The sequence below is a fragment of the Moschus berezovskii genome, chromosome 24 (assembly GCF_049115385.1).
Source record: "Moschus berezovskii isolate FMDL1 chromosome 24, NW_MosBer_1.0, whole genome shotgun sequence".
Classification (NCBI taxonomy): domain Eukaryota; kingdom Metazoa; phylum Chordata; class Mammalia; order Artiodactyla; family Moschidae; genus Moschus; species Moschus berezovskii.
The window spans coordinates 5,336,361-5,360,068 of record NC_142483.1 but is presented as its reverse complement, the minus strand read 5'-3'; the positions used below and the strand labels follow the sequence as shown (position 1 = coordinate 5,360,068).

The 23,708-nt window shown below is 44.8% G+C and overlaps 1 protein-coding gene across 12 annotated transcripts in view; it reads left to right on the top strand.

Annotated features, from left to right (window-relative positions):
* Positions 1-23,708, top strand: part of ATG7 (autophagy related 7) — a 259,273-nt gene that overhangs the window by 44,809 nt on the left and 190,756 nt on the right. For all 12 annotated transcript variants that reach the window (XM_055413573.2, XM_088831925.1, XM_088831919.1 and 9 more), the window contains 6 exons: positions 3,400-3,490; positions 4,254-4,398; positions 12,919-13,077; positions 18,844-19,038; positions 20,487-20,690; positions 21,131-21,246. In XM_055413573.2, coding sequence (XP_055269548.2) covers positions 3,400-3,490; positions 4,254-4,398; positions 12,919-13,077; positions 18,844-19,038; positions 20,487-20,690; positions 21,131-21,246 — 910 coding nt within the window. The remainder of the gene's footprint in view (positions 1-3,399; positions 3,491-4,253; positions 4,399-12,918; positions 13,078-18,843; positions 19,039-20,486; positions 20,691-21,130; positions 21,247-23,708) is intronic.

Sequence of the window (23,708 nt, the reverse complement as noted above, 5' to 3'; positions counted from 1 at the left end):
CCCCTTATGAGGAATCTGAGTTCTGCGTAAATGACGGATGCTGTGAGGGCATACTGTAATTGCTTCATAAATGCTGCTGCTGCTGATTTATGGTAATTTCCTATCTTACCGGAAGTCCAGAACTCTTTCCAAGATGACCCCTTGAGCTTTCTTTGTATGGCAAACTCTTCAGAGTACTTTTATATACTTACATGGTTTAATTTGCTCCTGTGTTACAGCATCTGCATTGTCCCAAGGCACATTGCTTTCTTCAGTGTGTGAGTCATGTGCCCTATTACTGTGAGTGTGTGTTTTGGGGATGAGGAGTGTTAAAATCTCTGCTTGGTCAGGCAGAAGAGGAAGCTGTTTACTTGTGAGTTTGGAGCCTTAAGATATCTTTTGTCTCTCCGCTGTCTTTTCTTGTTGCTGTTTAGTCACTCAGTCATGTCTGACTCTTTGCGACCCCATGGACTGAAGCGCGCCGGGCTTCCCTGTCCTTCACCGGCACTCAGCCTTGCTCAGACTGATGTCTATCTAGTCGGTGCTGCCATTCAACCATCTCATCCTCTGTTGCCCACTTCTCCTCCAGCCCTCAGTCGTTCCCAGCATCAGGGTCGTTTCTAGTGCGTCATCTTTGGATGTGTGCATTTGATTTAGCACCCTCTCCTGCCTACCACCTTTGGGGAAAGGCAGTTTTCTTTCCATTTTTAAGATAAAGTCACTGAATTACTCTCTGATCCCCGCGATGCCGCGGATGCTTGGTGAAGCTAGATACGCCATGCACTTCCACTTGAGAAAGTGGTTTTCTGTAGTACAGTAGTACCTCCAAGTCTTTATACTTGATATCAAGTGTAGATGCTTTAGCTTAAGAAAGGCAAATGTTCCTGATGCAGACTGATGTTCTCTGTCTTAACTGTAAATAAAACTTCATAATAGATAAAACTCTGTATTGTAATATGAACTGAAGGTATTAGTACGGTAGTATCTTTTAACATTTCTGAGACATCCCATAGTTGCAGTGGCAGAGTCGTAAGAAATACAGTTTTGAACATCCTGTAGCTTCTGGTCTCCTGGTGCAGCCAGGCTCCCTCAGCTTTGCTGACCCAGAGTACTCTGCAGCTGGCTGAGGGAGGGGCAGACACTGCTCAGAGTGGGAGGCCCCTCCTTTCGGTTCCTGTCCTGATGTGCAACTTTGTCCAACTAGGGGAGAACAGGGCCTTGTTTTCCTCTAAATTGTTTTTTTCTCATCAGTTTGGGGTATGACTTATGGATGTAGATTAGATGGAAGCAGTAGGCTTCCCTGGTGGCCCAGATGGTAAAGAATCCACCTGCAGGGCAGGAGACCTGGGTTTGATCCCTGGGTGGGGAAGATCCCCTGGAGGAGGGCATGGCAACTCACTCCAGTATTCTTGCCTGGAGAATCCTACAGTCCATGGGGTTGCAAAGAGTCAGACGCGACTGAGCACAGCACATAGTATTTTTAAAAATCATCAGTAAGTTTCAAGTACCTCTGATTTCATTAAAACGGCTGTAACATCTTGAGTCCAGAGAGGTTTTAATTTGCAATGACATTTTGTTTTTTTTTTAATGCTTTCTTATCTGTAATAGGAGCAAGCTTAGATTGGAGTTATTAATCATATCACTCAACTGTGTTTCTAAAGTTCCTGTCAAACTTCTGTGCCATGTATTAAAGAAGCATTTTTTAATTTAATGTAAAAACAGTAAGGAAATCAAACAAAACGTGAATCAGTAACAGGTTTGAACTATTTTTTTCCCCCCCAGAAAAATAATTCTGGAGTTCTTCTTCTCTTTAAGATCTCAAATCTATTATTTCAGCTTTAATTTTTTTGTGATGTGAAAAAGGACCAGGCCATGGCACCTGAGCTAGAATAGGAAGGGGCATTTCTCTTCTGGCTTCCTGCTGTGAAAGATGCCCCCAGCCAAGTAGCTTTTGAAGCTACTTGGTTTCCCACTGGTTATCCTAGCCCAGAAATAAAAAATTGTGTAAAGGAAATTAATACCCCTTGGCCCCATAATTATATTGAGCTATATTATTTTAGGAAACAAAGGTTAAAAGCTAATAGGTCCAAGGAAAGGAAAATAGGGTGTTGATAGAAATATAAAAATAGGAGAATTTCCAAAGAAAGCCAGCATGCAATTAGTGACAAATGTAAAATTCATTCCAATTGTCCTAAAATTCCTCCGAACCTTAAATCAAGGAGCTCCTGTCTCTTCAGAGACTGTCAGGTAAAGCAGATACTGGAGGTGGTGCTGGAAGGGTAGGTGGCTGGGTGAACTCCCTGCGAAGGAGTTGAGACTGTCTTCTGAATTTGGGGAATTCAGGGAGGAAGGGAAAGTGACTGAGATCCCCAGGTGCGGGGCATATAAGTGTGGGTGGCCCACTTGTGCAGGAGTTACAGGGCCAGGTTTCCACCAAGGAAACCAGGATTCCATTGAGGTATTGCGCAGAGCACTTGAGATTTTTTTTTTTGTGAGGATTTTGCAGTAGTGGAATAGAGCAGCAGTTCCCTGACTGTGTCCCATGGGGACACATTTAATCGGTGTTACAGGGTGAGGGAGTTATGGAGAGCCAGCTAAGACTGGGAAGCTCAAAGCCAAATCAGACAGAGTGGCTCCTTTACTGCAGGTCTCTCCGAACTTTATCTCTGCTATGTGGGAGGGACTCTCCAGGCAGGGGTGGAGCAGATGGAGGCACAGGTAGGGTACCAGCCACTTTCCAGGCCCGTTGGCCACAGGATCTTCATCCTCTCAGAGCTTTGCATGGGGGAGGCATTTTGACAGTGACTGGAATTGGAGTTGCAGAGGCCCCCATAGCAGAGGTTAAAAGAGATGAGCAGAGAAGGGCGAAGTCAGGGAAGAGGAGCCTTAATGGAGAGGACAGCTCTGCAGAGGAGCCGTTCCTGGACCGAGATCTGTAGACAGGTAGGCGCGCCGTGGTGGACAGGGAGGCAGGGCAAGAGGGTGACGTGAGGATGAGGCGCTTAAAGGGCGCGCTGACCTGCGTGGGAAGGTGTGCTGCGGGCACGCTGGCGGGGCTTCCTCAGATGAAGACCCCTCCACAGGCTTAGACCCGTGCCAGGGGTAGTCTTCTTTCTTTTTTTCTGAGCAGCCTCCAGTAGCAGCAGAAGTTGAGGCAACTCAGGGCAGAGTCCAGGGCTCTTTCAGAAGAAGCCCCTGTGCAGGAGGACTGTGCTTGGGTCTGGGGGTCTCTAAACAAGACTTCTCGTGGCCCAGGGACATGAGGAAGCAGCTAAGGCAGGTGGATGCAAATTCAGGCCTGTACACTTCCTTGTAAAAGACGTGGACTGAAAGCTCATCGAGGCGTGAGCCATCCTGCTACTTGGACTCATTCTTTATTCTTCTTTCCTTCACTGAAATCGCTGTTTTATTTGTCTCCAGATTGTCCCAAGGCAGTCGGATGGGAAAAGAACCAGAAGGGAGGCATGGGACCAAGGATGGTGAACCTCAGCGAGTGTATGGACCCGAAAAGGTATAACTTGGAAGCCGTTCCCGCCAGGGCGCACACCTGGTTCTGTCAGGCCAAGCGCAATGCCCAGTTCAGGTGGGGTTGGGGGAAGGCGGACGTCAGTTAGTGTGTTCATTCGCTCTTGGCTGCCTCCTGACTTCAGTTTGGTTGTGAGAATGAGTATCAGTGATGGGTATCTGGAGGGCACACGGCGTCTGTTTTTCTGGACATCCTGAGTGTCGTTCTCGCTCCAGGCCCACCCTCTGAGGCCTGTGCGCCTACTCCACCTTTCTGTCCCTTATTCATTTCTCTTTACTTGTGCCCCGTTAGCCTACAGGGAAGGACATGGTAAGAAATACTTCACAGAAACCAGTTCTGTACTGAAGGGATGACGTGAGTACTCCCTCTACTGAGGGGACAGAAATTTCTCTGTATCCAGTGTTAGGAAAAGGTTTTCTCTTAAGCGGCTGCTGTGGTTTAGTCCTGGACATAATAAGCCCTGTACCCAGGCAGGCTGCCCCTTCCATCTGGGCTGCTGGGAGCTCAGGATCCTGGGGGCCCGCCACGGTGCAGTGGCTGAGGGTTTCGGCAGCATGCGCCACTCTGTGGCAACCGCTGTCCTCCTCGCTTACCCTCCAGCCTCGTTTTGCTTTTCCTTTGATCCTGATTCCCTCTGTTACTTGTTTCTTATCTTCTCATAAAAGCTATTTCCTTTCTAAAAAAGGACAAGATTGGGGGCATAAGCGGGTGACTGGCTACATTAATAAATGATTCTCTCCTTTTCTAGGTTAGCTGAGTCATCAGTCGACCTCAACCTCAAGCTGATGTGTTGGAGATTGGTCCCTACTCTGGACTTAGACAAAGTTGTGTCTGCCAAGTGTCTGCTGCTTGGAGCCGGCACCTTGGGTTGTAACGTAGCCCGAACATTGATGGTGAGTTTGCAGGGTCTAATGGCGCCTCTCAAGCTATGGCTTCTCTTCTTTCACTGCACAGTCTACCCTCCAGGCTTGTGGGTTTTGCATCCAAGAGTAGGAGGGCATTTTTGTTTTTTAAGAAAAAAAAAAGCACCCAAACCAAAAATTAACCAACTAAACAACCCCAACAGCCAAGCATGCATCTCTGTTATTTTTTTGGTCTTTTTGTTGGATTCCTCCTTCCTTTTTTCTTTTTTTTTCCCTCCCACATTATCATTCAGTTTTGACTGAAGTTTACATTTAAAAAAAAATTTGTTTTCCAGCCCGCCTTGATCTTCAAGCCAAGTTCATTGACTCAAAAAAAAAAATCTTTGGCTGGTTCCAGGGGTTCCTGGAACCCACCCCCTGTGAATACCAGGGGACGACCCACTGCGCCCGAGTGCCTTCTTTCTCCTTCTTGTCTCCCTCCCTCCCTCTTTCCTTTCTTTTCTCAGTATCTCTTTCAGTATAAAAGGAACACGTGCTTTTGTTAAGGTGGAAGACAGAAATCTGCCTCCACTCTCATCCTAAGTCACTTCCCGAATTAAGCAGACTTTGTGCTATGGAGTGCTATGGAGTGCTATGGAGCATCTTTCCCTGTAATTTTCATAGGCATGTGCAAATACAGAGATGCACTGGTCATCTTTGCTGTTGTTTAGTTATTTATATTTGCAAAGCTTGGACCATTGTAACCTGTCAATAGCAAGTTTCTATTTTTAACTCAATAGAGCAATAATTGTGGTTCTCTATTTATTCCATTTTACGTACATGTAGAATTTTGTTATATGCTGTGCTATGCTTAGTCGCCCAGTCATGTCTGACTCTTTGTGACCCCATGGGCTGTAGCCCACCAGGCTCCTCTGTCCTTGGGAATTCTCCAGGCAAGAATCCTGGAGTGGGTTGCCATGCCCTCCTCCAGGGGATCTCCCCAACCCAGGGATCAAACCCAGGTCTCCCGCATTGCAGGTGAATTCTTCACCGTCTAAGCCACCAGGGAAGCCCATTGTTATATGAGTTGCTTCAGTTCATTTAAACAATTTCAGCATATTTTTCTTTTAGAGATGCTGTTGAAATGAACATTCTTATACCTTTACATGTCCATTGGGATTATTTCTTTAGGAAAAAAACTCTAGAACTACTGTGTTAGAATGTGAAACAGCTTTCTTGTTTGCATTTCTTTAATTAGTGAGGGTTAGTCTTTAATTTGACTTCGTTTGTGAATTTTGTTTGTTCTGTTCTGTTCTTTTTAATTGTTTGTTTGTCCTTTAGGCTGTTTCTTGTATCTTGACTTGGAGTACTTTTTTTTTTATAGATTATTCAGTTGCTAAGTCACGTCCAATTTTTTGACACCCCGTGGACTACAGCATTCCAGGCTCCTCTTGTACTCCAGTGTCTCCTGGAGTTTGCTCATATTCATGTCCATTGAGTCAGTGATGCTATCTAACCGTCTCATCTTTTGCTGAACCCTTTTCCTTTTTTATGGATAGTAACCGTTTTTCTGTAATGTAATGCAAATATTTTTCTCCATTTATTGATCTTTAGCCATGTAAAGGTTTTTAAAAATTTATTAATTGTTAATTAACAAATTAACATTATTGAATATGTTAGTCTTTTATGGCTTACAGAACTCTTATTTTTATGTTTAAATCTTTATTAATGTGGAATTTATTTTTTGTTTTATGAAATTTAATAATGTAACATTTTAAAATAATCATTTATTTTAATGTCATTCATTCACTAATACAAATCTCATTTTTCCACCTTTATTAAATTCTAAATTCCTTTATGCCTGAGTCTCTTTTTGGAGTGTGTTTTTATTCCATCATTCTATTTGTTCATTCCTGCATTATTACTCATAGTTTTCACTCAAATTACAATGAATTTATAGGTAAATTGGAAGAGATTAACATCTTTACAATATTGATCCTTAGTTCCGGAAGCATTGTATGTCTCTTATTTAGATCATCTTTGTAGCATTTTATTTATTTAGGTTTCACACATGCCTCATGTAGTTAGTTTTCGCATATTTAACTTCTTTTTCTTTTAAAGATATGTTCCTCCCACTAAATTTCCCAATTGACTCTTACTGGGATGAATATGTAAGAAAGATAATGAGTTTTGAATGTTTATTTTCTGTCTGGTCATCTTTTTAAACTTTCTTGGCTATGATAGTTTTTTGTTTGATTCTTCTGAATTTTCTAGGTTGGTAAGTGTTCCTCACCAACATCTGTATCAGTTTCTTTTCCTTGTCTTATGGGGTTGACTAGGACTTCATAGCGATGGTGAGGAACGGTGGTGAGAGTTAGCACCCTCGTTTGGTCACTGATTTCAATGAGAACCTTCTTGTTTTTTCCTTTAGTTTTGGTACATGATGTTGGTTTCTGCTAATGTTCTCCTATAAGTTAAGGAGGCAGATTTTTCTTTCTAGTTTGCTGCGAGTTTATATCAGAAATGATTGTTGAGCTTTATCACCAAAAGTATCTATCAAGATAAATATTCTAATGCTGAGTATTCCTGGGAAAAACTCTTATTTGTTCATAGTTTGTTATTCTTTTAATATACAATGGAGTTCAACTGGTAACGTTTTACTGCTAAATTTTCCATGTGTATTAATAAGTCAGACTGGTTTATAGTAATGTTTTTCTTTTCCTTTCTGTTGTCATTGTTTATCTTATAGCTGAATTACACTACTTTTATAACATAAGCTTTCTGCCTTTTTCTATGCGGCAGGACAGGTTTAGTGTATGAAGTATCAGTTCCTTGATGGTTTGGTAAAATTCAGTTATAAATGCAGCTCAGCCTGGTGCCTTTGGAATTTTGTTAGCAATGAGAGCAGGGAATCTGTGGAAACTTAGAAATGTTTCTACGGTCATTGACCTTTTAGATTTTATACCTCTTTTGAGTCAGTTTAGTCATGTTGTTTTCCTAGAAAATCATCCATTTCATCTAAATTTGAAAGTTAATTGATACAAAATACATATAATGTTCTCTTGCCACCTTTTCCATCTGTATCTTTTTTACTATCTATTTCTCTATGTTGGCAGTGTTGGCAGTGCCGCTCGGCGTGTGGGATGGTAGCGCCCTGACAGGGGATTGCATGGGAGCCCTGCAGTGAAAGCTCAGAGTCTTCAGTCCTGACCCCGGGAACTTTCTGTCTTCTCTCTACTGGCAACAGTAGTAGTCTAGTCGCTCAGTTGTGTCCAGCTCTCTGCGGCCCCATGGACTGTAGCCAGTCAGGATCCTCTGTCCATGGGATTCTCAGGCAAGAATACTGCGGTGGGTTGCCATTCCCTTCTCTAGGGGATCTTCCCAAACCAGGGATCAAGCCCAGGTCTCCTGTATTGCAGGCAGATTCTTTACCACCTGAACCATATTCCTAATGTTGAATATTTCTGTTTTCTCTTTTTTTCCTCTTATTCAGACTTGCCAGATAGGCGTATCTTTCCAGAAAACTAAATCCTTGATCTCTTTTTTCTGTAATTTTTGTTTTGGTTTGTTTCTAGATTCATTACTATCTACTTTTTATTCATGTCTTCATCTTTTTATGGGAATTTATTTCATTCTTTCCCTAACTTCCAGAATTAGGTACATAGGTTTTCCCAGCACTTTTAAAATTATGAAGTCAGTATAGCTCTAGATCCATTATAGAAAATTTCTACAGTGTAAGAGTTATGAGGCAGAAAAAGAAGACCCATTTTTCTACTACTTTATCACTTGTTTCCTTTCAGTGTTTAACATATATTTAAATTTATTTGATACATAAAAATCCCTTGTTTTCATCAGTTAACACAAAACACTTTATAATGTTGTTAAAAAGGATACCTAAAAGGCTTTTTAATGGCTGTAGAATCAGTTCAGTTCAGTTGCTCAGTTCAGTTCAGTTCAGTCGCTCAGTCGTGTCCGACTCTTTGCGACCCCGTGAATCACAGCACGCCAGGCCTCTCTGTCCATCACCAACTCCTGGAGTTCACTCAAACTCATGTCCATCGAGTCGGTGATGCCATCCAGCCATCTCATTCTCTGTCGTCCCCTTCTCCTCCCGCCCCCAATCGCTCCCAGCATCAGAGTCTTTTCCAATGAGTCAACTCTTCGCATGAGGTGGCCAAAGTATTGGAGTTTCAGCTTTAGCATCTGTCCTTCCAGTGAACACCTAGGACTGATCTCCTTTAGAATGGACTGGTTGGATTTCCTTGCAGTCCAAGGGACTCTCAAGAGTCTTCTCCAACACCACAGTTCAGAGGCATCAATTCTTCAGTGTTCAGCTTTCTTTATGGTCCAACTCTCACATCCATACATGACTACTAGAAAAACCATAGCTTTGACTAGGTGGACCTTTGTCAGCAAAGTAATGTCTCTGCTTTTTATTATGCTGTCTAGGTTGGTCACAGCTTTTCTTCCAAGGAGCAAGCATCTTTTAATTTCATGGCTGCAGTGACCATCTGCAGTGATTTTGGAGCCCAAAAAAATAAAGTCTGTCACTACTTTAATCATTTCTCCATCTATTTGCCATGGAGTGATGGGACTGTATGCCATGATCTTTGTTTTTTGAATGTTGAGTTTTAAGCCATCTTTTTCACTCTTCTCTTTCATCAAGAGTCTCTTTAGTTCCTCTTCACTTTCTACTATAAGGGTGGTGTCATCTGTGTATCTGAGGTTATTGATATTTCTCCTGGCAATCTTGATTCCATCATATGCTTCATCCAGCCTGGCATTTTGCATGATGTACTCTGCACATAAGTTAAATAAGCAGGGTGACAATATACAGCCTTGACATACTCCTTTCCCAATTTGGAACCAGTCCGTTGTTCCATGTCCAGTTCTAACTGTTGCTTCTTGACCTGCATACAGATTTCTTGGGAGGCAGGTCAGGTGGTCTGGTATTCCCATGTCTTGAATAAGTTTCCATAGTTTGTTGTGATCCACACAGTAAAAGGCTTTGGCATAATCAATAAAACAGAAGTAGATGTTTTTCTGGAACTCTCTTGCTTTTTCATGATCCATCGGATGTTGGCAACAAGAAGTTGGTTGTAGAATATGCCTTCATATGTGATAAAACATGATTTACTGAGTCATTCCCCTATTTTTAGACATTAACATTGCTTTCAATCTTTTACAACTATAAATTATTTTACAGAAAACATCTTGGTGATTGCATTTCTGTCAGTATTTTGGATTATTTCCTAAGATAGATTGCTGGAAGTAGGTTGATATGATTGATATGAGCATGTAAAAAATTATAGAATCATATTGCCAGATTGCTTTCCAGAAGAGTGATACCAGTTTATATTCTCAGTCAATGAAATCTCAATGAAATAAAATACCAGTATTACATTCTCAGTCACTAAAACCCCATCCTCACTAGCATTGAGTGTTGTAATTTTCTTTAATGTGTGCCAATTAGCCATTACACTGTATGTGCTTAGTCTGTTGGAAAAGGGATAGGCTACCCTGTCCAGTAGTCTTGAGCCTTGTGGCTTAGCTGGTAAAGAATCCACCTGAAATGTGGGAGACCTGGGTTCAATCCCTGAGTTGGAAAATCCCCTGGAGAAGGGACAGGCCACCCACTTCAATATTCTGGCCTGGTGAATTCCATGGATGGTATAGGGTGTGGGGTCACAAAGAGTCGGACACAACTGAGTGACTTTCACTTCACTTCTTATTCTGTATGTACTTAGTCTCTCAGTCCAACTCTTTGTGACCCCATGGACTGCAGCCCGCCAGGCACCTCTGTCCATGGGGATTCTCCAGGCAAGAATACTGTAATGGGTTGCCATCCCTCCTCCAGGTGATCTTCCCAACCCAGGGATCGAACCCAGGTTTCCTGCATTGCAGGCAGATTCTTTACTATCAGAGCCACCAGGAAAGCCAAAGAATACTAGAGTGGGTAACCTGTCCATGCTCCAGGTGATCTTCCCGAGCCAGGAGTTGAACCAGGGTCTCCTGCATTGCAGGTGGATTCTTTGCCAGCTGATCTACTAGGGAAGCCCCATTAAACTGTATAGCATTCCAAGAAACCGAAAGTGAAGCGTGCGAGTCCACGTGCCTGTGACTCACCTGCAGCATGCTCATCATTTATGTAGGTTTCCTCTATCATCTAGCAGTTTCCAGACTGCCTTCCTTGCTCACCACTCAGCATTGCTTTAAGGAATGCAAAAATACTCCTAAAATAAACATCCCCTCAGTTCAGTCGCTCAGTCATGTCCGACTCTTTGCGACCCCATGAATCACAGCACGCCAGGCCTCCCTGTCCATCACCAGCTCCCGGAGTTCACTCAGACTCATGTCCATCGAGTCGGTGATGCCATCCAGCCATCTCATTCTCTGTCGTCCCCGTCTCCTCCTGCCCCCAATTGCTCCCAGCATCAGAGTCTTTTCCAGTGAGTCAGCTCTTCGCATGAGGTGGCCAGCCAAGCACAAATGGCTTGGATTTTCCATACCCTTGTTCCCCCTACATGGTGGTTTGCTCAGCTGGTGAACATCACTTATGAAACAGGGTAAGTAGACCAGAGTTACCCGTGGGCTTCAAAACGCACAGCCAGTCTAAGCTATGCTTTTTAAAGGATGGATTCTGGCCTGTCATCCTCAACCCCGACAGTGAATCTTGGATTGTGTTGACTTTGCCTCTGCACTTGTCAGACTAACTGAATTTCAGCATCCCTGATGGAGGGAACAACAGATTGGTTCCAAATTGGGAAAGGAATACATCAAGGCTCTATATTGTCACCCTGCTTATTTAACTTATAAATAAGTTGCAGAGTACATGATGGGAAATGCCAGGCTAGATGAAGCACAAGCTGGAATCAAGATTGCCGGGAGAAATATCAATAGCCTCACATGTGCAGATGACACCACCCTTATGGCAGAAACAGAAGAAGAACTAAAAAGCCTCTTGATGAAAGTGAAAGAGGAGAGTGAAAAAGTTGGCTTAAAACACAACATTCAAAAAACGAAGATCATGGCATCCAGTCCCATCACTTCATGGCAAATAGATGGGGAAACAATGGAATTAGTGACAGACTTTATTTTTTTGGGCTCCAGAATCACTGCAGATGGTAACTTTAGTCATGAAATTAAAAGACACTTTCTCCTTGGAAGAAAAGTTATGACCAACCTAGACAGCATATTAAAAAGCAGAGACATTACTTTGCCAACAAAGGTCCATCTAGTCAAAACTGTGGTTTTTCCAATAGTAATGTATGGATGTGAGAGCTGGACCATAAAGGAAGCTAAACACCAAAGAATTGATGCTTTTGAACTATGGTGTTGGAGAAGACTCTTGAGAGTCCCTTGGACAGCAAGGAGATCAAATGAGTCAATCCTAAAGGAAATCAGTCCTGAATATTCATTGGAAGGACTGATGCTGAAACTGAAACTCCAGTATTTTGGCCACCTGATATGAAGAGCTGACTCACCAGAAAAGACCCTGATGCTGGGAAAGACTGAAGGCAGGAGGAGAAGGGGCCGACAGAGGATGAGATGGTTGGATGGCATCACCGACTCTATGGAAATAAGTTTGAGCAAGCTCCGGGAATCGATGAGGGACAGGGAAGCCTGGCGTGCTGCAGTCCATGGGGTCGCAGAGTCAGACACGACTGAGCGACTGAACTAACTGAACCGATGGGAGGATATTGAAATAAGACAGAGATCAGACTCTTAGTCAGACTCTGCACTCAGTCCTAGCAGGGCTTCTCTTAGGCCACTCTTTCTGATTTGCTGAAATACACAATCCCACCTCACCCCCCAGAAAGGAGGCATCTCATTTCCTCCTCACCATTAACCAGATTTATGACCCACGGTGAGTCACGTATCTTTTCTGGGCTTCGGTTTCTGTATCTGTAAAATAAAGTAATGTAGCTAAAGATTTTAGGGAGCCTATCTAACTTTAAAATTGTTCAGTTCTGAGATTTAATTGAAATGGATGAAGTCATGAAAGCTATTTCTGAGTACGTAGAGCTGTCCCCTACATTCCAGAATATTCATAAGGGCTTTGCCTCATTGAGAAATAGGACAAAATCTTCTATGGTGTTATACAATTGGAAATAACTTATAAGTCACTTTTATTAATACATGGAGCTATTTCAGGCTTTGAGTGAATTTTAGGATGAGCTGTTATGTATGCCCACTTACTCATTCAGGAAAAGCGAAGTCACTGGGTGGCCCTTGCCAGTCCTCTGAAGACAGCAGCAGGGACTCACCTTCCTAAGCTTCCTCTGGTGCCACTGTCAAAAATAGTGAAGTATTAGTCAGACCAGCAGTGACATATTTCTTAGTCTCATTGCTGTAGGAAGCAAGGCACCGGGTGTATAATTATTTCATCTTTTAAAGGAAGTTCTGTCCATTCTATCAAAAATGGACTCTGCACAATTCAATTTCCAGCATTTCCTGTATTTTGAGGTTCCCAAGCTGCCCCAAAGCCAAACCCCTTTTAGAGATTTCCAGAGAGAAGCCCTGTGAAATGTTCATCAGAAACCCACCATGATCTCCTGTTTTTCCGTGCAGGGTTGGGGCGTCAGACACATCACGTTCGTGGACAATGCCAAGATCTCCTACTCCAACCCTGTGAGGCAGCCTCTGTATGAATTTGAAGATTGCCTGGCGGGTGGGAAGCCCAAGGCCCTGGCGGCAGCAGACCGGCTGCAGAAGATATTCCCTGGAGTGGTACGTTGGTGCTGGGTGCTGAGAACGTCAGGGCTCTTTGCCTGGGCCTGTCAGTGTTTACGTGTTAATCGTGTAGGAAGGAGGCCCCACGGGATGGAGCAAACAGAGTCAGACCTCAGTCACTTACTGCCAGGGCCCCATCGTGTGTTTCTTCATGAACCTGTGTCCTCACTTCAAAAGTGGGGATTACAAGAATGAAGTAAAACCTTCGTATATTATTGTGGAACCACCATGGAGACTCTATGAAAAAATGTTTCACAAGTTACAAAGCCCTGAGTTGAGGAATTTGGCGGTCTGCATAGTTTTAGATACTGCCTTGTTCCAAAGGGGTTTATCCACTTTGGATATTGGATCCACTGTAGGATATTATCTCCCTCATGGCCAGGATGCCTGATGGTTAGTACAGGTTTATGAAATTAAATAGTCTGCGCAAGGAAGATCTGGTGAAATGTTCAGCCTTTAACTCTAGCCACTGCTTGTTCCTGACTTCCATCATTTACCTTGAAAACAGTGAGAGGCAAGTCGTTCAGCTCATTTGGTTCAACATCTGGCCATGTTTTTGAGGTTATCCAGCAGAAGACATTCTGCGTCTTGCATGCCTCGTCGATTTGTATGACAGAGGTTAGCTCAGGTGTCCCCAAAGCATCTGCTTCTACTGAAAGTGCCACAAGAGGCTCTCAGTCCTGGCTTAAAAATAGAAAGAAAAAAAAGCCTGTTTTCTTAAGTTTTCTGTTTAGTCACTGAGCATTAGATGCATTCATTTTCAGCCTTTGCTTTAAAAGCGACTTTGACCGTTTTGTCCATTTCACCAGAAGAATGTCATCTCTTGGGTTTAATTCAGTGGGACTGACTGAGCCCTCTGTACCCAGCTAGGCGCTGGATGACTAGAGAGAGAAGAATAAGTTACACCCCGTCATTGAGGAGGCCTCTCAGTTACGTTTCTGCTGTGACAACATTACACATCACACACTCCCAGCACCCAAGTGGCTTACGATCACCAACACTGATTTCACATTCACAGGTCTGTGGGTTTGCCGTGGCTGGGCTGGACCGGACTCTGGCTTTGAGTTCTGTTCCGGTCTGCTCTGTATCAGAATGTCAAAGTCTAGGCTCCAGGAGCAGTGGTCAGCTGGTCCTGCTCTCCTTATGATAGGAGATGGGAGTGTAAAGGAGTTGGTCAGGCTACCAGTACTTTCTGTGTCTCTTAAAGTCTCAGCAGCATCCTCTATCGCTGTGGCCAGAGCAGGTCACAGGGCCAGGCCCCAAGTCAGTGGGGTTGGTCTGGATACCCTGCCTACCTGGTGGGATGTCCTGCAAAGCCATGTGGCTAAGGGCATGGACACATAATTCTGTTAGAGGTGGGCAGTGCATAGTCAGGAAGAATACTCCATTCTATCACCGGAGATAGACCTGGCTTTGAACTTTGCCTGAGATTTTTGCTCACTCAAATCCTAGCCATGGTCTGTGACCCAATGCAGTTCCCCCTATTTTATTTGTTCAGTTATCCTATGAGTTACTCGTCCATCATATGTTTATTTAAGGCCTGCTGTATGGTAGGGGTTGGGGAACAGGCAGATGAACTTCCCCCTTCCTCACCTGGAGCTGAGAGTCTAGTGGGAGGTGTGGTCAGTAAGCTAATTTCATGAATGGCTACACTTGCAGGAAGTGCACAAAGCAGAAGCTAAGTGGCTGTGGGAACGTTTAGTACACCTGACCTCGAACGGACTTCCTTGAGGAAGCTAAGCCCTGAAATGTGGGTGAGAGCTCCTAGACCAGGGCGGACAGAGTGGCCTGTGCAGACGCCTGAGCTAGGACGCAGCCTGTGCCCCTGGACGGAGAGGAAGTCGGGCTGGCTGCGGCACGGGGTCAGGAAAGACAGACTCGGAGCTAGGGCATCAGCAAGGGCCAGCTCATGCTGGGCCTTAGAGTTCAGGTTCCCCTTTTCTTGAACGCATCCGCCCACCAGGATCAAGCGTGTTCCCCCACACCTGAGGCATGTTACTGCCTTTTCCCTGTTGGACTATGCAGTCCTTCCTGTGGGGAGCCTGGTCTTGTATTCTTTTATCCCTCACGCCTTCTAAGGAACAATAGGTAACACAGGAGCTTCCCTGGTGGCTCAGTGGTGAAGAATCCTCCTGCCAAAGCAAGAGGCACGGGTTTGATCCCTGCTCTGGAAAGATCCCACATGCTGCGAAGCAGCTAAGCTCCTGCACCATAACTGCTGAGCCCGTGTGCCCTAGCGCCTGTGCTCTGTCGTAAGAGAAGCCCACACACCAACACGAAGAGTAGCCCCTGCTCTCTGCTACTAGAGAAAAGCCCGTGCAGCAGCAAAGACCCAGCACAGCCAAAAGTAATTTAATTAAGTTTTAAAAATAATAGATAACACTGAACCCACCTGAGTTCTAGTGCAATGCATCAAATTCGTGAAAAGAACTTGTGAAGCCATTTCACTTACTGGCTAGCCAAGCTTACATGATTCTGTTTGTATGTTCAATTTAGTGTAGTTTTTCATTCAACAGATACTGCCTCATCACCTTCCTAACACCAGGCCCCGGACAGGAGGCTAGTCTGAGTGAAGAAGACGTGAAAAGAACGTCTCAGCCACAAATAATATGCGTAATTCTGGGGTTGAATTCATTGAATAGGAAAACAACTGACCTTGAATCAATCAAGTAACCACTTGAGGTTACCATTTCCTCCTTCCCCCAGAGGTGAGGCAATAAAATGTAGGGTTATAGAGCCACAGTGAGGGTTTTAAAACCCATTTCTGGACGTCTCTTTCCAACCCTGGTGAGTGCCTGATGGACTGGCTCTCCATCAGGTGCATCTGCCAGTTTTGCACCCGGGTTGTGTAAAGTGACTCAGCAGATGCTGGCCAGCAGGCAGTGAGAGTCTGTGGGCTCAGTAAGTGTTTGTCCCAGTTTGTTGCACGGAGGCACTTTTTAGCTCGTGGCAGAGCCCACGGGGAGCCCAAGGAGGTATTGTTGGGCTCGATGAGCTGAGGAAACAGAGATGAGAATGCAGAGCAGCCAGGCAGCTGAAACTTTAGGACAGAGTATCAGACCTGTGCGAGCCGTGCAGAGGAGTTCCAGAAGAGGGTCTGGGCAGCAGCACCTGGGGGCTTCGCACCTTCTCAGGGCAGGACCCTGTAATCTGGGCAGGGAGCACCGTGAGTCTGCTGCGGGCAGGCTGCGAGGCACCGGAGTCCCAGCCATCCAGAAGCGAGAGACCTCACTGGCCGCTCTGAGCCCTTAGGTGACACCCCAGTGAGGCCACAGAACTAAACATAAAAGCTGGAACTAGAGCGCTTCTAGAAGAGAGCAGCCTGGTGATCCTGTGATGGCAGAGACTCCTAGGACCGTGGAAATACTGATCATAAGTGAGAAAGTGGATGAACAGGACTTCATCGAAATTTAAAATTTCTGCTTCTCGAAAGATGCCGATAAGAGAACAAAGCCTGGCCCAAACTAAAACTACTCGCAGGACATGTATTTGGCAAACAGCCTATATCCAGGATACGTGAACAACTTCTGCCACCCAGTAATAAGATAGGCAAACAATTTTTTTTTTTTTAAGGGACTGAAGGGCTGGGCCAGCACAGCTTCCTAGGGAAGGTCTGTGTGTGCCCAGTGAACACATGTCGTGCCCAACACCATCAGTAGTCATCATAGGATGTGAATCAGGCCCATGAAGACATATCCTTGCACACACACTGAAATGACTAAAATTAGAAGACTGACAGTGCTAAATGGTGGGAGGGTGAGGGGCACCCACAGCTCTCACACTCTGGGGGTAGAGGTCCTAGGGATTGACTGTGAAAGGGTATGAGAGTGTTGCCTGGGATAACAGTCGATGCCTTGAGGGGCGTGTGCAGTGGTTAATCTGCAGCTTGTCAAAATACGTCAAATTGGACATGCGAGGTCCGTCCATGTACTTCACTTGCTGTAAGTTATCGCGCACCCTGGCTGCACGTTTGAGTCATGTGGAGAGTTTGAGAAAATATCCATCCCTGGGCTCGCTCTCAGAGACTCCAGTTGAAATGGTCTGGGGAAGAGCCTGGGCATTAGGAATCTAAACAACTCTTGAGGTGGTTCTGATGTACAGCCAAGCCTGAAAACTACTGTGCTGCAGCTTGTGAATTCCAGCCTCAGACTTGTGGGCATCAATGGTGGGCCGGGAGCCAGTGTTCCTCCATAGGCTGCTCAATGGCTGGGGCTTTTAGCAAGCAGAGATTCATTCAGCTTAGCCAAGTAGATGGGGGTGAGGGTCTGAATTATTCAGAAGGTCAGAATTGGGGTTGAGTAATTACACTTTAATCTTGGTATCATTAAAATTCCCAGGCAATAACTTTGTGGATCGAGCAACCATCATTTAAAACACATTGTCAATTGTAATATGACAGTAAGGTATCATTGTTGTTATTACGGTGGTTGTTGGTTTTCTTACTGTTCATTCCAGTATTAGGTATGCAGCAGATACACAGTACTGAATGGATGAGTGAGTGAGTGAACTGTGAGGTCCTGAGAGGTGTCTTTGTGGTGTCCTTGTTAAAAGGGACTTGTTTTAAACCTTCCTTCTCACTGAAGTCCTTTCTGCCTGGCATCTTTTCCTGCAACCTTTTTTTCCCCCTGCTCAATTCTTTTTGAAATTTTTGCTGGTATTACTATTGTGCCTTTCTTGAATTCCAGATATTAGGTTTAACGAAGAAAATAGCATCCATTTACAAAATAGATTTTACTCTGTAAAGGGACCTACTGCTGTGTCCCCTGAGCTGTTTTTGCGGTATGTGAGGGGTTTTGACAAATGAAAAAGCTGGTGTTTTCACACGCTTCCCTGTGGCAGGTACTATGCAGGGGATTGAGGGTGGAGTTTGTGATTCTAGAACACTTTGTTTTCTGGGGAAGGTCAGTGTCCCTGGCTTCACTGACATGCATATGTGACTCACAGTTCATCTGCCAACACATTGTGGAGCCAGCAGGGGACACAAGTTAAGTTACAGAGTTCTTCTAAAGGCCCCATGAAAAGTCCTGAGTCCTAAGAACCCAGGTCACTGGACAGCTCCTGCTTTTGGACAGGAAATGAAGCTTCACTTTGGCACAACAGTCTGCTGTCACCCAGCAGCCCCACCAGGCTAATACCTACACATTCCTAAGTCTGGTTTTCTGGTTTGTCAGCAAGGAGAGTTTTTCGGTTTTGAGGGTTTTGTTTGTTTTTAATGCATATGGCCCCTGAGAAAATTAAGGCAAGACCATCAGCCATCCTAAACTTAGGTGAATTTGTTAAATTATTTCTGTTGTGACATCCCATTTGGAAGTGTTCCACACTAAAAAGAGTGAAAGGCAATCTGGGGACAAGTGGAGAGACAGCCCAGCTCGACCGAGGGCCTTGGGGAAGCCGAGGGCATTGTCATGACATTCCTTGGCCCCAGGTTGTAGGAAAGAGGCAAAGGTACACAGTTCTGTCCAGTGTTCATTTTGTCCACACGGAAAGTGCCTCCCTCCCACCCCCTGCCACTTTGGAGCTAGATCCGTGTGTCTCTGCTGCCCTGTACAGCCTTAGGGACCCGAGATGGCAGGACAGGTGGTCTGGGTCACAGAAGTGAAGAAGGTGGGGAGCTCAGCTGGCAGAAGGCTGAGGCAGCGTGGTCATGATGGGGAGGTGTCAGGCTGTAAGACCCCACATGCTCAAGGGGACGGGGAGATGTGGGCTCCGAGATCCCACCCGTCCCTTTGCCTCAGAAGCCCCCCTCTCTGGGTGTGTCCCCAGAATGCCAGAGGGTTCAACATGAGCATCCCAATGCCGGGGCACCCTGTGAACTTCTCCAGCGTCACCCTGGAGCAGGCCCGCAGGGACGTGGAACAGCTGGAGCAGCTCATCGATGGCCACGATGTCGTCTTCCTGTTGATGGACACCCGGGAGAGCCGGTGGTTGCCTGCTGTCATTGCCGCGAGCAAGAGAAAGGTAGAGCGTGGGTCCCATCTCGCAGGGCGAAGTGCCCCCAGTCCGCCCCCGCCTCCGGAGCGGAGGGTGTTTGTGTGGCCTGCTGCCCCGAGGCCAAGGGCCTTTTCCGCAGACCGTCTGCCTCACGCACCGTATGCAACCCAGACGTTACCCTGCAAGCCCCAGGCACTGGCGGGGCCACTCTGCTCACAGTGGGACGTGAGCTCCCAGAGGACGCAGACCCCGGCTCATTCACCAGGTTGGGCCAGTGACAACTTGAACGGCCAAAAGAATGAATGGTTCAGTAAGTCAGGATGCATACCCGTGATCGAATAGCATGTAACCGCTCATGGTTATGCTGTCAAAGAATTTTAACATGATGGAGAATACTACGTCGTTAAATAAGATACATATCTTACGTCAATTACGTTTACGTATATGAAGACATCCAATGTCTGTTTATCAAAGAATGGGGGTGGCAAGAGAAAGGCAGAAAGAGAGGAGGGGGATGGGCGAGAGAGAAAATAATGAACACCTCGAACTGTTGTTATAATTGTTGGGGCTGTGAGGTTCTGAGTGATTTTTTGTCTTCTTTTCCGGTGTGGTTTTCTTTTATTTTTTTCAGTGTTCTATGTAAACAGACATTTGGGAGAATAAGTGAATTTATGACTAACAGAAGTTATTATAAATGAGAAGAAGCTTTCCTTGAAAACCTGTGTGAAGGGTGAATTCTATAACGTGAAAAAAAATCTATGAGATTTATGAAAAAAAATCTCTGTAGAAGCGACAAACAGCAGCTTAATGCTGCAGAGAATGGCTTTGAGAACTCTGGAGACAGTTTTATATACCTTCCCTGTTACCAGCTAAGCAGCCTTGGGCAAGTTGTAGAAATAAGCTCTCCTACTTTCAGCATCTTCTTCTGTAAATAAGAAATGTTTGCTGGGAGTTTTAAATAAAACCAAGAGAGATAATTTATGTTAAGCTCTTGTCAAGTCTTTTGCACTTAGTAAGCCCTCAGGCTTGGGTAGCTGTTACTGACGTTGTTGTTGAGTTGCTAAGCTATGCCTAGTTCTTTGTGACTGCATGGACTGCATGATGCCAGGCTTCCCTGTCTGTCACTGTCTCCCAGAGTTTGCTCATATTCCTGTCTACTGAGTCACCGGTGCTATCTAACCATCTCAGCCTCTGTCACCTGCTTCACCTCCTGCCTTCAATCTTTCCCAGCATCAGGGTCTTTTCTGATGAGTCGGCTCTTCACATCAGGTGGCCAAAGTATTGGAGCTTCAGCATCAGTCCTTCCAATGAATATTCAGGGTCGAATACCAACATTAGCTTATAGAATCTAATTATAGTCGAATACAAACACTTCTTATGAAACAGATTTTTTAAGTTGACCCAATATGAAGTTAGCCATGGCCCAAAATGTAAGTGTCTCTTAACTCTGGTCTTTTATACCTTGGAACTCACAGCTGGTCATCAATGCTGCCTTGGGATTTGACACCTTCGTTGTCATGAGACACGGCCTGAAGAAGCCCAGGCATCAGGGAGCCGGGGACTTGTGTCCCAGCTACCCCATGGCGTCTGCCGACCTCCTGGGCTCATCGCTGTTTGCCAACATCCCTGGCTACAAACTTGGCTGCTACTTCTGCAATGATGTGGTGGCTCCAGGGGATGTAAGTGGATTTTTTTGTTGTTCCAAGTATCTCCTACAGCCATCTTACCCACTAGGGGAAAGAGACCCAGCTCTTTCCTTTAGGACTGTTTAAAATATTGTCTTCTAACAAGAGAAAAGTCGTCTCATTTGGGGCGGTGGCATTATCCCTCGTGGGCCTTGCTTGGCGTCATCGACTGTGGACAGCCGTGCCCCACTTACCAGTGTCTCCGGGGCACGCGAGGGTTTTTAGAGTATTACCTCATTTAGTTACCTAACAGGCATATTTTGCTTTTCTTGGTATTCACAAGACATGGTATTATGTGAGGCTGACTGATCTCTGCCAACAGTGAGCATCTGGCTGTGCGATAGAGCTTTATCGTGGAGGAGTTGCATGCTCCTGACAACTTGCCTTGGGTGGAACAGAACTTTGCATTCACGTCCATGACTGTTTCTCCATAGTCAACCAGAGACCGGACCTTGGACCAGCAGTGCACTGTGAGTCGTCCGGGACTAGCCATGATCGCAGGAGCCCTGGCGGTGGAGTTGATGGTTTCTGTTTTACAGCATCCAGAAGGGTGAGTTTCCCGTTTAGAGATGGCTGTTGAAACAAAGACAGCTTCTGTATCTCCCTTGGCCTTTTCTCAATCGGACATTTTTCTGAGAATTGTTCTTTCCACTCTCAAAAAACAAGATTAAACAAAAACCTGGTTCAAGCCTCTGGACTGGTAAACTTGTCATGTGATCTTTGGAGCTGTGTCTGCATCCTTGTAGAATTGAACTCTCCTAGGGTTGTTTGGTAATTGATGATAAGGAAGGATAAAAATTTTCATAGGGGCTTTAGGACCTTCCTGCTTTCATTCTGTTAGTGTATTATTTTTGATCTTCTTAGCTCTAAGCATTTGAAAGGCAGTACATGAATCACATATGATAGAAGTTGGATTTGACTGTATATAACAGATCCATCTTCAGTGACTTAGCCAGACAGGCAAGGCTTTATTTTTCTCATGCAGCAAAAAGCTCAGAGGCAGGCACCCAGACGGGTTCCCATGTACCATCAGAGGCTGTGTTTCTTTATCATTCACTCAGCCACTCTTGGCTTTCTTCCTTAGGCTTGTCCTATTGTGGTCACAGGATGAGTGCTCTGCCTTCAGGGTTGCTTCTGTGTTACAGTTAAGAAGAAAGGAATGACCAAAGGATGCAAGTTGTGCTCAGCTGAGGCTCTCCCCCACCACCCCGCTTTTTTTGGCCATGTTCTGCAGCATGTGGGATCTTAGTTCCTAAGCAGGGATTGAATCTGTGTCTCCTGCAGTGGAAGTATGGAGTCTTAACCACTGGACCTCCAGGGGAGTCCCCGAGGCTGACCCCCTTTAAATGGATCTCCAGGAAGACTTATGCATTGATTCTGAAACTCGTATATAACTTGACCTTGCCCTTATAACTGCAAGGAAGATGGACAAATGTAGTTCTTCGGCTGGGCACATTGCCTCTGAATGAAACTATGATGACACAGGAAAGGAGAATGGACATTGGGCAGGCACCCAGCAGTGTCTGCACACTCATTTAAAAAAATTCTCTATGTATTTAAACCCTAGAAGATACTGTTATTGTTACATAGTTGGATTCATTTAATTTTGCTATTATTTTCCAGTTTTTGACTTTGCTTTCCATGTCCTTGAGCTTCTATCCTAGGTCATTTTCATTCTGCGGAAAGAATACCCTTTATCATTTCCTTTAGAAACACCAGTGGCAAAGATGTTTTAGTTTTTGTTTGTCTAAAAATTGCCTTTGTTTTATCTTTATGCTGAAAAATATTTTTGCCATGTACAGAATTCTAGACTGGTTCAGTTCAGTTTGGTCGCTCAGTCGTGTCCAACTCTTTGTGATCCCATGGACTGCAGCACAGCCGGCCTCCCTGTCCATCACCAACTCCTGGAGTCCACCCAAACTCATGTCCATTGAGTCGGTGATGCCATCCAACGATGTCATCCTCTGTCGTCCCCTTCTCCTCCTGCCTTCAATCTTCCCCAGCATCACGGTTTTTTCCATTGAGTCAGTTCTTCATGTCAGGTGGCCAAAGTATTGGAGTTTCAGTTTCAACATCAGTCCTTCCAATGAACACTGAGGACTGATCTCCTTTAGGGTGGACTGGTTGGATCTCCTTGCAGTCCATGGGACTCTCAAGAGTCTTCTCCAACACCACGGTTCAGAAGCATCAATTCTTCTGCACTCAGCTTTCTTTACAGTCCAACTCTCACATCCATACATGACCACTGGTAAAACCGTAGCCTTGACTAGACGGACCTTTGTTGGCAAAGTAACGTCTCTGCCTTTTAATATGCTGTCTAGGTTGGTCATAACTTGCCTTCTAGCATGTTGAGAACATAATCCTGTTGTCTCTGGCTGCCGTTATCCTTGTTGAGGAGCAAGGTGTTTATCTCATTGCTTCTCCTTTGGTACGGTTGGATTTTCTCCCCCTTCCCCTGCCCTCAGTTGCTTTTATGATTTTCTCATTGTCTTTGGTGTTCAGGATTTGGAAATATTTACCTAATTCTGTATTATTATTATATGCCTATCTCTGTGTTTATTCTGATTGTGCTTTCCAGTGCCTCTTGAATCCATGGCTTGACATTTTTCACCCGCTATGGAAACTTTTCCGCCATTGTCTCCTAAAGCATTGCTTCTGCCTCTGTCTCGAGTCTTTCCTTTTGAGTCCCCAGCTGCGTGTTAGAACCCGATGATGCTCTTTTCTGTGTTCCCCATCATTGTGTCTTTCCTCGCTTCAGTCTGGCTGTTTGCTTTTTGGCTTATCTTCCAGTTTACTGCTTCTCTCTTCTTCCATGTCTGTTTGTTAAACTATCCACTGAGTTTTGAATTTCATTGTTATATGTTTCAGTTCTAGAATTTCTAGAAATAATTTGATCTTATTTTACACATTTCCTGTTCTCTGCTGAAATTGTGATTTTTTTTTTATTCTTTGAAAACATTTAATCATGTTTTCCTTTTGATTTTTATCAGATAGGCCCATTAATGTGAGATC